The sequence below is a fragment of the Geotrypetes seraphini genome, chromosome 3 (genome assembly GCF_902459505.1).
Source record: "Geotrypetes seraphini chromosome 3, aGeoSer1.1, whole genome shotgun sequence".
Classification (NCBI taxonomy): Eukaryota; Metazoa; Chordata; class Amphibia; order Gymnophiona; family Dermophiidae; genus Geotrypetes; species Geotrypetes seraphini.
In genome coordinates, this window is record NC_047086.1 from 148382936 (window position 1) to 148395591 (window position 12656).

General features: G+C 42.9%; 1 protein-coding gene across 7 annotated transcripts in view; it reads left to right on the forward strand.

Annotated features, from left to right (window-relative positions):
• TBC1D32 (TBC1 domain family member 32) overlaps positions 1-12656 on the forward strand; it is a 301306-nt gene that overhangs the window by 53586 nt on the left and 235064 nt on the right. For all 7 annotated transcript variants that reach the window (XM_033939045.1, XM_033939043.1, XM_033939042.1 and 4 more), the window contains exons 12-13: positions 3084-3186; positions 12463-12600. In XM_033939045.1, the coding sequence (XP_033794936.1) occupies positions 3084-3186; positions 12463-12600 (241 nt within the window). The remainder of the gene's footprint in view (positions 1-3083; positions 3187-12462; positions 12601-12656) is intronic.

The window sequence follows — 12656 nt, forward strand, 5'->3', positions numbered from 1 at the left end:
ATTACAGTGTTTACAGAGTACAATTAGTGAGAAGCATAATATTAGCATGTTACAGTGAAGAGGGCTGGACAGCCAGCAAATTTAGAATACAATAGGCGAAAAATGTCACTGAAGAGTCAGTGAAAAAAGCAGAATACGCAATATCAACATGTTGGATATTAGTTTTTTGTTTTTTTTAAAGGAGGGGAGGGGGTATATGTCTAGGAGATAAAGCTATCAAAACAGAGCTGTCTTAATTTATTCCGAAAAGCACCGTAGGTCAAACGGGCTCCGTTGATGAAACCGTCCAACCAGGTTTGCTGTTTGCTAGCTTGAAACTTAAAGGATCTGTATTTGCAATCAGTGATCTTTGGATAAGGCAAAGAGATGCAATTTCTGTGTGTCCTCGTGGGGATGTATAGTTCGAAGTGAGGTAGGAGATAGGTGGGGGCCATTCCCCACATCAGTTTATGGCAAAAGCAAGAAAATTTGAATAATATTCGTGTCCCCACTGGCAACCAGTGTAGCAGTTTATAGTAGACTGAATATTAAGCGGACGGCCGTGTTTGGCACTATTCTTAATTTTCTAACAGATTTTTTGGGTATACCCACATAAATGATATTGCAGTAGTCTAGGGTGGATAGAATCATTGACTGTACCAGTAGTCTGAAAGAAAGAGGGTCAAAATATTTTTTTGATGGTTTTTAATTTCCAAAGTGTAAAGAAGCACATTTTTGCCACCAAGTTCGTGTGTTGGGGAGCACCAACTTCCAACACTCTGATTCCCAATAAGAACATAAGAATTGCCATACTAGGACAGACCGAAGGTCCATCAAGCCTAGTATCCTGTTTCCAACTGTGGCCAACCAAAGTCCCAAGATCACAAGTAGTTGCAAGATCACAAGCAGTAAAACAGATTTTATGCTGCTTATTCTAATAAGCAACACATTTCCCCATCTAAATAATGACCCATGGACTTCTCTTTCAGGAAATTAGCAAACCTTTTTTAAACCTTGCTAAGCTAATTGATTTCAACACATTCTCCAGCAACAAATTCCAGAGTTTAATTACATGTGGTGTGAAGAAATTTTTTTCTTCGACTTGTTTTAAATATACTACTTTGTAGCTTCATTGCACGCCCTCTAGTCCATAGGAAATTCCTAATGAAAACATTCCTGTGTAGCTGTTAGCCCCTATTCCTGTTCTGCCACAATATATTTATTCTGCAGTCAGAGAGCTTAGTTTACGCTTGATGCAGAGGACTGTCATAAACAAAAAGAACAAAGAAAGCAAAGTGTTTTTAGGTTCACTGCATGATGCTAGTTAGCTGAATTGTCAGTATGTATCTTCAGTCTCTCCACTAGCCATCCCTCCTCCAGCATCTGTCATCCCTGACTGAAGGCAACAGAAACAAACAAATCAAGCAAAGATACCGGCGCTTGCCCTACAAATAGGCAAATCTAGGTGGTTGCCGGTGGCACCAGAATTATGTGTATATGTGTGGGGGATGAACATCAAAACAACCTGTATAGCTGGCTATAATCTCCATGCCTTGCTAGCTGAAAAGAAAATCGAGTTGGCCTGGCAGGTTAATGGGAACCTGTAGCTCCCTACCACTCTTCATTAAAACTGACACTGTGGGTACACTGAAAACATGCAGTCACAGGGTCAGTACCTCCTGATGCTGAACTATATTTGAATATGCTTATGGTATAAAGCCTTAAGGAAGAGGAAGAATAGCAAGTAATTTGAGATTGGCAGGGCCAGGATTTGTCAAGAGTGTCCAGGTCACAAGTAGTAAAGTAAAATACTAACTAATACCTGTAGGCTGAAAACCTAATAAATACAGTATATAGAGATCAATATGGCACCACAAGAGTTTGAAAGAAGTTGAAAGTCCATCACAACTACACAGGAAACTGCTGAAGAAAGGAAAAACAGGGAAAGGAAAGTCTACTAACCTCAAGGCAAGATCTTCTTTCTCTCGATCTCATCTCAACAAATTCTACATTGCTTGCCCTGCCCTTTATATGCATGTAGAGTTTGAAGTTTTTATTTGGTTTCTGCTTGAGTGCTGAGAATACTGTGCATGTGTGGATTTAAAGCTTCCATTTATTTAGCAAGACGACAATTCTACAGGACAATTTTCACACACTGCATCGTAGGAAACAAAGGAAGTAGAGAAAGATAGAGGAAGAAAGAGAAATGAGAGAAACAAAGAGAAGAAAGAAAAAAAAAAACCATGGCAAGCAAGGCAGATGAGATTACCCCCTACTTTTTAAAATTCTTCCTTCCCTTGATGGCTCCGTACTATTTTGGGCAGCAGTACCAAAGTCAGGGGCGTGGAGGTCAGGCGTGAGCTTTCCGCATTCCCTCCTGGCCCCGTGCAGTTTTCTGTATGGCTGCCGGCAGTTCTCGTGACTCCTGAGATGAACTGCCGCTAGCCATTCAGAAAGCGTCACGGGCCCAAGTGGGAGCGTGGAAAGCTTAGTCCTGACCTTTGCACTCCTGACTCGTGCGCCTGAAATAGTATGGAGCCGTCGAGAGAGGGAAGGAAGAATTTTAAAAGGTACGGGGTTTAAAAAAAAATAAAATAAAGTACAGGAGGTACAGGACCACCAGGCTGCTTGAAAAGGGACGTTGGTGGCGTCGGCGGGTGGGGTGTTTGTTTTAAAAAGGTGGTCCTGTGGCGGTGGCGGGTGGGTAGTATTCAGAAAGGTGGTATGACTGCAATGGGGGGAGGGGGAGTTGTGCAATTGTACAAGGGGGGTACAAATTTTGTATCTTCGCTTCATAAGATGCACCAAGATTTCCACCCTCTTTTGGGTGGAAAAAAGTGTGTCTTATGGAGCGAAAAATACGGTATATATGTGAAAAATTTTCCTGTAGAAATGTCTTCTTGCTAAATAAATGGAAACTTCAGACCCACACATGCATAGTATTCTCAGCACTCATGCAGAAACCAAATAAGCCTTCAAACTCTATATAACTCTCTATCTCTCTCTATATATTTTTTAAAACTTTATTTTGGTTCTATGCATTCACTAGCAGTAAGATAGATGAGCTGAGTGAGAATGTGAGATATTTTATGTTTCTTTCTTAGATCGTTGCCTCTGTTCAGCAATGTCTGTATTATTTTGAATCTTGTGGCTCAAAAGTTGGTGAGAGCCCCAAAATGAATACTGGGGTACAGCAGCAGCATTCTGGTAAGTGCTTGATTTTTTGACAGGATGCATATGATGTGCTACAGGGAAATATATTTGGAGAATAATTTTATAATGAGGTTCCTAGGTTAATAGGGCAGGAAGGCACCTAGCCTATTTTTAAAATACTTGTACAAATTCCGCAGAAATAGTGCCTAGATTGTGGGTGCTGACACTTATGCCTGCTAAGGAGCAAGCCTAAATGTAGGAAGTATGGGCCTGATTATAGAAATGGTGCCTTGGCCAGGGTTACTATATGGCTCTAGAAAAAGGAGGATGGATTGAGCCATCTGGGTTTTATATCCAGATGTCTCAATCTGCCCTCCTTACTTCCATTGCTTTCAGTATAAATAAAACCTAGATGTCTCAATCTGTCTTTCTTTTTCTGGAGCCATATGATGACTCTAGCTTAGCAGCGGCTACATTGTAGTTGCGGTTGTCAATCAATCGCTAGGTGCTGTTTATAAAATCACGTCTACTGGTGCCTAAGCAGACTTAGGCATTGCTGGGCATCCTAAAGCTACTCCATTAGGAGTAGCTTTTTGATTGGCCTAATTTACTGGTGCCTACATCGGCACTTAACGATGCCTAACTCAACCATGCCTATTCTCTGCCCCTAACCTTGCCTACTTTGTCAGATAGGCGTCGGTAGGCATCCTTAGACATGGGAGGGCACCACCACTTAGGCATCCTAAAAGTTCAGTGCTAAACTCTTAAATTGTTTAATTAAAGTTTTTTTTTTTTTGACTGACTGAAAACCAGCCAATTAAAAAGAAAAAGTTCAGCGTAGATCTCGCTTTGCTAGGCAGACACAATTAGGGTGCTTAATGGCACTTAATTTAGGTGTCCTGTATTGAATCAGGACCTATGTATTTATATGCAAATAAATAACAACTCTACCTATGCTCTACTCAGACTCCTCCCCTGAACATGCCTCCTTTACAAAAACATGCAAAATAGCACCATATGTACTTATAGCTGTGATCTAATGTGTACTTATAACTGTGATTTAATGAGTGAAAAAGATTTATAAAATTACAGTCTTGAAATGCCTTTCACTTCACTGATTTTTTTTTTTAATTCAAAACCAGATTATCTGTATCACACCTGCTAAGAGTTGTATTTAGCCCTTATGTTTTCGTTTTTGGGAAGTCAATTTTCAAAGCAGTTATTGAAGCAAGCTTATCAAAATGCAGTAAAAGGGAATCTTTTACCACATCTGTATTTATCACAAGGGTTAAGCTGATGCTGGGCCCGTTTACATTGCGGCCTAGGAATAACAGGCCTTGGCTTGTTGGCCCGATCTGGACAGTAAAATAACATAGCTTTTAACTGAGGTTATTTTGTTGGCTATAGTACAGCTTGAAGAGTACACCCGGTGCATGCTGCCAGCCATGGTATGTGACTTACATAGTACTGAGCTGCTTTACATGTTTTGACTTTCTTTACTATGTATCCCAATTTATTAATAGACTACTCATTCCACATAGTACGTCACGCTCTTTAAGATCCACCAATCAAAAACTCCTAACAGTTCCATCACTAAAAGTCATTGGAATTTGTCGCCCTGACATTTTTTCTGTAATAGCCCCACAATTATGGAACAGTTTGCCCCAGTATCTTAGAGAAGAAAATGATCTGAAACAGTTTAAAAGCAGTTTAAAGAGTTTCCTTTTTAAAGATGCATTTAATTTATAAGCTTAATTAAGGATTATTATCAAATTTTTCCTTTTTTATCTTTTTATTTCCCCGTTATCTCCCCTACCTGTTGTTTTTATCATTTATGTTTTCTTTTATATATACGATTGTAGTTCTACCCTTTCTTTCCCCATGTATCTGTTAGTTTGTATGACTTTATTTATTATTTTGTATGATAATGTGTCAAACTTATGTATCCTTTTATAATTAATCTGATGTATCTATTTTTTATCTGTAAATCGCTTAGCAAATTAAATTAAGCGATTCAATAAGTCAAAAATAAACTTGAAACTACCCATAGTGACTTAGCCAGCTCTGGGTTAGGCAAGGCACCCTGAGTTAGTGCTTTGTAAGTTGCTCTAAGGGGCAAATAATGTAGGTTATTGCTCTACCCAGTTTGAAAATATCTCCCCTTAATATGGATAAGAACTGTTTTACCTGGATTAATTATACTGTCTGAAAACTTTTGTCCCTCAGTGAAGCTGCAATGAGTGAAGATGTTCCTGGAGTCATTTTATGTTGGAAAAGACAAGAGATGGCATTTTTATATTTTTATTTTTCCAGCAGGTCTCTGCCTCTAATACAAGCAGGTTCATATTACTGTACCTATTTCCTGTCTAAGGAAAGGCTGGCACATTTCAAATCAACCTATGCACATACTTTTGATTTCAAATTTAGTGTAAAACCTTCTGTTGAAAAGTATGCATATTCTTTGTCTCAATGTGAACAACTGGAAAATAGCCCACCTAACATTCTGAAACTTCTTAACACATTTTCTGAGTGTGATATAGCTATTGAATTAAGGTTGCTTGGTATTAGATCATCTGTCATTATGACTGCTGAAAGGTAATTCACGTCTAATAAGGAATTTTGGTTCTCATTAGTATATAATTTAGCTGTGCCTCTGAGCTGTCCCTCCCCACATCCAGCATTGCCTTCTGTAGCTCTGCCTCTCCCTTCACTCTTTCCTTCCTCTCAAAACACCCCCTCCATCTCTCTTCCTCCCATTCCCATTCCTGTTGGCCAGCATCACTATTCCTTCTCTCCTGTTCTAACTCACTGCCCCAGTGGCCAACATCTCGCTTCTCTTTCCCTGCCATTTACCCTTCATCCCCGGGGTACCAGCATCTCTCTTACGTGGTGTCCAGCAAGTATCTGTTTTTCTTTCCTCACAGCTGACCCATCACAATTCCAGCATATCTCCTCCTCTTCCTTCTTCCCTCAAGTCCCAGCATCTCTTCCTTTCTGACCCCTCCCCCCACCAGGGTTCAGAAAGTGCCTGTCTCTCATACTTCCCCTTTTGAATCTAGCATCACTGGCTCCTTCTCCTGCAAGTCCTGATATGTCTAACTCCCCTCCCACAGCCCACCATCTCACTATTCACCTCTTCCCCGGGCGAACCACAAACCTTTCCTGAATGGCTGGCAGCACTGAAGCATGCTTCTTTCAACTGACACAGGTTCCCTTCCCTTTGCCTTGTCCTGCTCACTGGAAACAGGAAGTTCCGTCAGAGGAGCTAGAGGGAAGGGGACCTGTGCTGACTAGAGGTAGCATGCTTTAAAACTGTCGGCTATAAAGATGAAGTTTGTGGTTGCTAAGGTGGTAGTGAACAGGAACAATGAGAGATACCAGGCTGCAGGTTGGAAATAATTTAAAAAGAGAGAAAGAGCCATCCATGCCAAACCATGGGGGCAGGGAGCTGCCGGGAATCCTCAACCAATGCATATGAATTTGCATGTTTGATAATATAGGGTCTGAAATTCAGCCACATAGCACACAGTGCTGATGCACACATTTACATTAACTGTGATGCAGGAGTGTGTACATGTACTCTTTGCATTTAGTCACATATTTTATAAAATCTAAACATACATCACATCTCTGCCTCTGTTCTGCCCAAATTTTGCCCTGGGAATACCTATACATGCGAATGTATAAGTATGCACTGCCATCTTGTCAGTACATGTATTTTTATATGCTTATATTACTGCAGAATTTTATAAAAAGCTTTTTCCATGTGTAAAATGGGTTTTACAGACAGAAAACAATTTTATTTGTCTTGTGTATATGTCTCAAATATATTTAAATTCTGCTAGTATCTCCTCCAGTAAGCTGTTTTAGATGTCTACTGCTCTCTTAGTAATAACATGTTTTCTCATTGTTCTCCCTTGTATTTTCTTTACAGCCCTTGTACACTGATCCCTTGTCCTTGAATTTTCTATAAGAATGCTCACCTTCCCATATCTTATTAAAGTCTGTCAAATATTTGAATATTTATTTTATCCCAGGGCAAGCAGGCAGCAAATTCTCCACATGTGGGTGATGTCATCTACAGAGCCCCGATCGGACACTCTCACAAGCAAACTTGCTTGAAGATCTTCGAGCTTGTGAGAGTACCGCACATGCGTGGGTGCCTTCCCGCTCGAGCTAGGGGGGCGTGTCTCCTCCTCATGGCCTCAGTTCTTCATTTTCCGTTGAGCCAGACGCCCAGTTCCTCTTTTCAGCGAGATCGGAGTGCCTCTTGCACCGCGGTTTACTTCGTTTTTTTATTTTTGGGTGAGTCGCTGTGCAGTGCGTTTCAAAAAAAAAAAAATTATAATCTTAAAACAGTTCTTCTTCCAATTTCTGTCGTTGACCTGGGGCTCCGGGTCCGACGCGGCTGCGGCGTCACTTGGGCCTATTAGGACAAGAAAAAATCTCTTGTGAGCTGCTACGGGCAGCACAAGGAAAGAAGAAAAAAGGTTCACAGAAGGAAACACCACCACACCAGGTAGGTAATCTTCAGGAAATAACTGGGTTTATTCTTCAAATTAAAAATACTCAAGCCAGCTTGCTTGTTTCCACATTAATCAGTTAAAAAAAACAACACAAACTTGTCAGGATGTTCAGTTATTGAGAATAGTGGCTCCGGGTAAGTCTCTTCTTCCTCCCTCAGGTTCCTTGGTGAAGAAGCCTACCCTGGAGTCTCAGGGGGGTGCGACGGCCCATGCCCCGTCCAGACCTCCTCCAAAGCGTGCCTCTACTCAACGAGAATACTCTTCATCGAGGTCGCCCTCAATGAAGGGCACCTGCTGCACCTCCTCGACTTGATCCGATGGTCTCAATGCCGATGTTCGAGGACATGCTGAAGGCCATCCTGCAGACACAGATCTCCTCAGTCCTGAGCCAACTTGCCTCAGCTTTGACCTTGACCCCGGCTGGTCAGCCTGAGCGCCCGCTCGACGACCCTCGCGGCTTTCCTCTAGTGGTTCGTCCCTTGCTACTTCGAGGCCCGGGTCCACGCCCCGTGTGCCTTGATCAAAGCATACCTCGAAGTCCGCTCCTCGGAGCAGATCTCCTGCCTTGTGTTCCTCGAGGCGCTTCAGGGAACTGGTGCAGTCTCGATACACTTCTCACTCCCATCGGCGATCCTCCCCATCAGTCTCCCCGGGTCGGGGTGGTTCGGGATCGAAGACCCCTCCCTCGAGGCCCTCAGGGAAGTTGGTTTCCCCTCCGGTTCCTCATACCCCTGGCTCTTCCCCCAGTGGGAGATGCCGTGGGGGCTTCTCTGCCTCTCCAGGCCCTCGGAGCCGAACGTCTTCTCTGTCCTCCCGGGACTCGGACATGCCTGCCCTTTATTCCAGGGAAGCATCCCCGTCCTTTTCGGCTGCTCGACATTCCGGATCCTTCTCGCCTCAAGAGATCCCTTCTTCGTCTCGGACCTCCTCTTTTGCTAAATTTGTCTCGGACATGGATAGGGCTCTTCAGCTGGATCTCCAGTCTGAATCCAGGTACACCAAGGATTAACTGGATGAGTTGGAGCTGCCTCATCCCCCTAAGGAGTCCTTGCAGCTTCCGCTGAATCAGGTTCTCAAACAGACCTTCCTCTGTAATCTGGAAGCGCCTTATGCCATCCCGGCCATCCCTTCCAAGATGGAGTCTCGATACCATACGGTGCCATGTAAGGATTTCGAGAAGTCGCAGCTCTCCCACCAGTCCTTGGTGGTTGAGTCCTCGCTCAAGAAGTCCAACCCCTCCAAGGTCTATGCTGCCGTCCCCCCGGGCTGAGAGGGCCGGACGATGGACATGTTCGGTCGCCGCCTTTATCAAAACGCGATGATGGCGAACTGCGTCTTTAACTACAATTTTACATTTACTTCTTACCTCAAGCACTGCCTGAAGGTTCTGCAGTCTTTCCTTCCTGATATCCCCTCCCGCCGTCAGCAGGTGTTCAGTCACCTTTTGGAGACATCCAGTATCCATCTCTACATGCTGCAGGTCGCGTACGACGCCTTCGAGCTGTTGTCCCGGGTCACAGCCTTTGTGGTGGCAATGCGTTGCTTGGCTTGGCTGCGTCTGGTGGACATGGACCCCAATTTGCAGGATCGTTTGGCGAATCTCCTGTGTGGGGAAAGAGCTCTTCGATGACTTGATCGAAGAGGCCACAAAACGTCTCTCGGAACACGAGAGATCCTTCGCTTCTCTGGTGCGCCCTAAGGCGAAAGCCCCTCTCGCTCGGCAGTATAAGCTTCCTCCTTGGCGCTATCCGCAGAAGTCCACTCCTCCTCTATCTCGTCCGCCGCCTCGGCGCCCTCAGCAGCAGCGTCCGACCAAGCAGAGGGTTGGTGTAAAGGGCCACTACTCGGACTGGTAAGGGGTCACGAGTGGGGTTCCTCAAGGGTCAGTGCTGGGACCGCTCCTGTTTAACATATTCATTGACGACCTGGAGGCGGGAACAAAATGTGAGGTCATCAAATTCGCAGATGACACCAAACTATTCAGCAAGGTTGAAACCACGGTAGATTGCGAGGATCTCCAAAGGGATCTTACGACACTGGAAGAATGGGCGAAAAAGTGGCAAATGAGCTTCAACGTGGGGAAATGCAAGGTCATGCATATAGGGAGAAGGAACCCGATGTTCACTTACAAAATGGGGGGATCAATGCTAGACCTGGGAGTGATGGTAGACACGACATTGAAGGCGTCGGCACAGTGTGCCACAGCCTCAAGGAAAGCAAACCAAATGTTAGGTATCATTAAGAAGGGTATCTCGACCAGAACGAAGGAAGTCATCCTGCCACTGTACCGGGCTATGGTGTGACCGCATCTGGAATACTGTGTACAGTACTGGTCACCGTACCTCAAAAAGGACATGGCAATGCTTGAGGGAGTCCAGAGAAGAGCAACTAAACTGATTAAGGGTATGGAAAACCTTACATACACTGACAGACTGAAGAAGCTGGGGCTGTTCTCCCTGGAAAAGCGGAGACTCAGAGGAGATATGATAGAGACCTTCAAGATCCTGAGGGGCATCAAAAAGGTTGACAAGGACAGATTTTTCAATTTGAAAAAAACCACAAGAACAAGGGGTCACTCGATGAAATTGAAGGGGGACAGGTTTAGAACAAACGCAAGGAAATTCTTTTTCACACAGAGGGTGGTGGACACATGGAACACCCTTCCGGAGGCCGTGATAGAAAATAGCACAGTACAGGGTTTCAAGGAAGACCTGGATAGGTTCCTGGAGGACAAAGGGATTGAGGGGTACAGATAAGAGCAGTGGAAGGTTTAGAGATAAGTGTAGAGGTAGGTAAAAAATTAGTCAGGGACCGCTGCTCAGGCAATATGCCTGATGGGCCACCGCGTGAGCGGACCGCTGGGCGGGATGGACCTCTGGTCTGCCCCGGCGGAGGCGACTACTTATGTACTTATGTACTTAAGTCTCAGCCACCTGTGGCGGTGAAGCCGATGCTGTCTTTTTGACAATTATGGGCCAGACACTCAGGTGTCCCATCGGGGGTTGGCTTTATCTTTTTTCCCATCAGTGGGAGGTGCTGACGGCCGACGCTTGGGTCCTCTCCATAATTCGAGAGGGGTACTCTCTTCGTTTTCAGCATGCGCCTCTGGCCCAGTCATTCTGGGAGTTTCCTTCCAACGCGGCGCATCTTCCCCTCCTGCTTCAGGAGGCCCAGGTTCTTCTCCACCTTTGGGCGGTCGAGGAGGTTCCGGAGCATCAGCGGGACTTGGGGGTTTTACTCCCGTTTTTTTCTGGTCCTCAATAAAACCGGGGACTTGTGTCCCATTCTTGACCTTTTTTTTTTTTTTTTATTTATAAATTTATTCATTTGTTACAACTTATAACAATTCCATGAAAATAAATAATCAAGGAAAATACATCAAAGTAAAAGAAAATATAATTCAAGTCCACATTATATGAGGGCTGCTTATTCTATTGACATCACCAAATAAAAGGTAAAAAATTTAACAAGAAATTATTCAATAATCTTCAAGTCAGGCAAAAGAAAGAACTTCTATATTTCACTCAACCTCAATCTCTGTATTAGTTTCAGGTAATATATTTACTTTGTTTTTATCTTGAAGAAAATTCTCTAAATGAGCTGGATCTACAAAAACATATCTAACACTTTGATAAGTCACCAAACATTTGCATGGGAATTTAAGGAAAAAGAAGCTCCTACACCCAAGACTCGAGTCTTGAGTTGTAGGAATTGTTTCCTCCTGTGTTGTGTTTGTTTAGAGACGTCTGGAAAGATGTTTATTTGTTGACCACAAAACAAGGCATTCTTATTTATAAAATATAATTTAAGAATGTCCTGTTTTTCTATATCAGTTTTAAAAGTGACCAACAGTGTTGCTCTTTTGGCTTTAAAATCCTTCGATGATTCCAAGAATTGAGAAATGTTTAAACTGTCAGGAGAGACTAATTGATCCTTATCCCCCTCTTCTGATACCATTTTTACTCCACTAGGAATATAATAAAGATTATCTGGTATGAAAGATTCTATCTTAGTATAGGAAAGTATATCCTTTAAATACATTTTTAATAACTCCAAGTGAGAAAGGTAATGAGATATAGGAAAATTCAGAAATCTGAGGTTCTGGATCTCATAGCGTTTTCCATTTTTTCCATCTGTAGGTGTAATAAAGTATTATCCTTAACATTAGAAACTGCACAAGATTGCATTACAGAAACAGATGCTTCCACTTTATCAATTTTTTTCTCAGTTAAGGCCAATTGAGCATCATGCTCAGTCACTTTACTTGTTATTTCAGAGGAAAATTGACATAATTTTACTACTGTGCCTTGTAGTGAGTTCTCAATTCTGTTCACAACTGTCCAGACATCTTGAAGGCTTTATTGCCCAACTCAGGCCTATTAACAGGTCCAGTAGGCATAGAGACAGGAGATACAGATAACAATTGTTTCCCCTTCATTATGCTTTTGGCATCCAGTTCAAGTTCAAATGAGTGTAGAGGAGATGAATCCGAGTCTAGTATGGAATCAGAATCATCTTTCTCTAAGGAAAATTGAACAGGTTGAGGTGGAGGTGTGGGTTCCCCAGATGAAGATCTTCAAGCAATTTGCTTGTGAGTGTGACCGATTGGGGCTCTGTAGATGACGTCACCCACATGTGGAGAATATCTGCCTGTTGTCTCTGGATAACACCTGTTACAGTAAGTAACTGTGCTTTATCTCTCACTAGCAAGTGTGTTATGCTTCTTTTGTAGTCTTTGTAAATATTTAAATATTAAGTAATGTCAAATTAACATTTTTTTTCATTCACTATTTTTTCTTGCTAGGTGAAAAACAAAAGACTTTCTATACAGGACAGGAATTACAATACATATATTTCATCCATTCAGTGTGCCTTTTAGGAAGATTGTTGATGTATACACATGGCAGAAAGTTGTTTCCAATAAAACTGAAGAACAGGAAAGGTAATAATCACTGTTTTAGAATACTGAGGGTGTGATGCTTTATGATCTTGGAATTT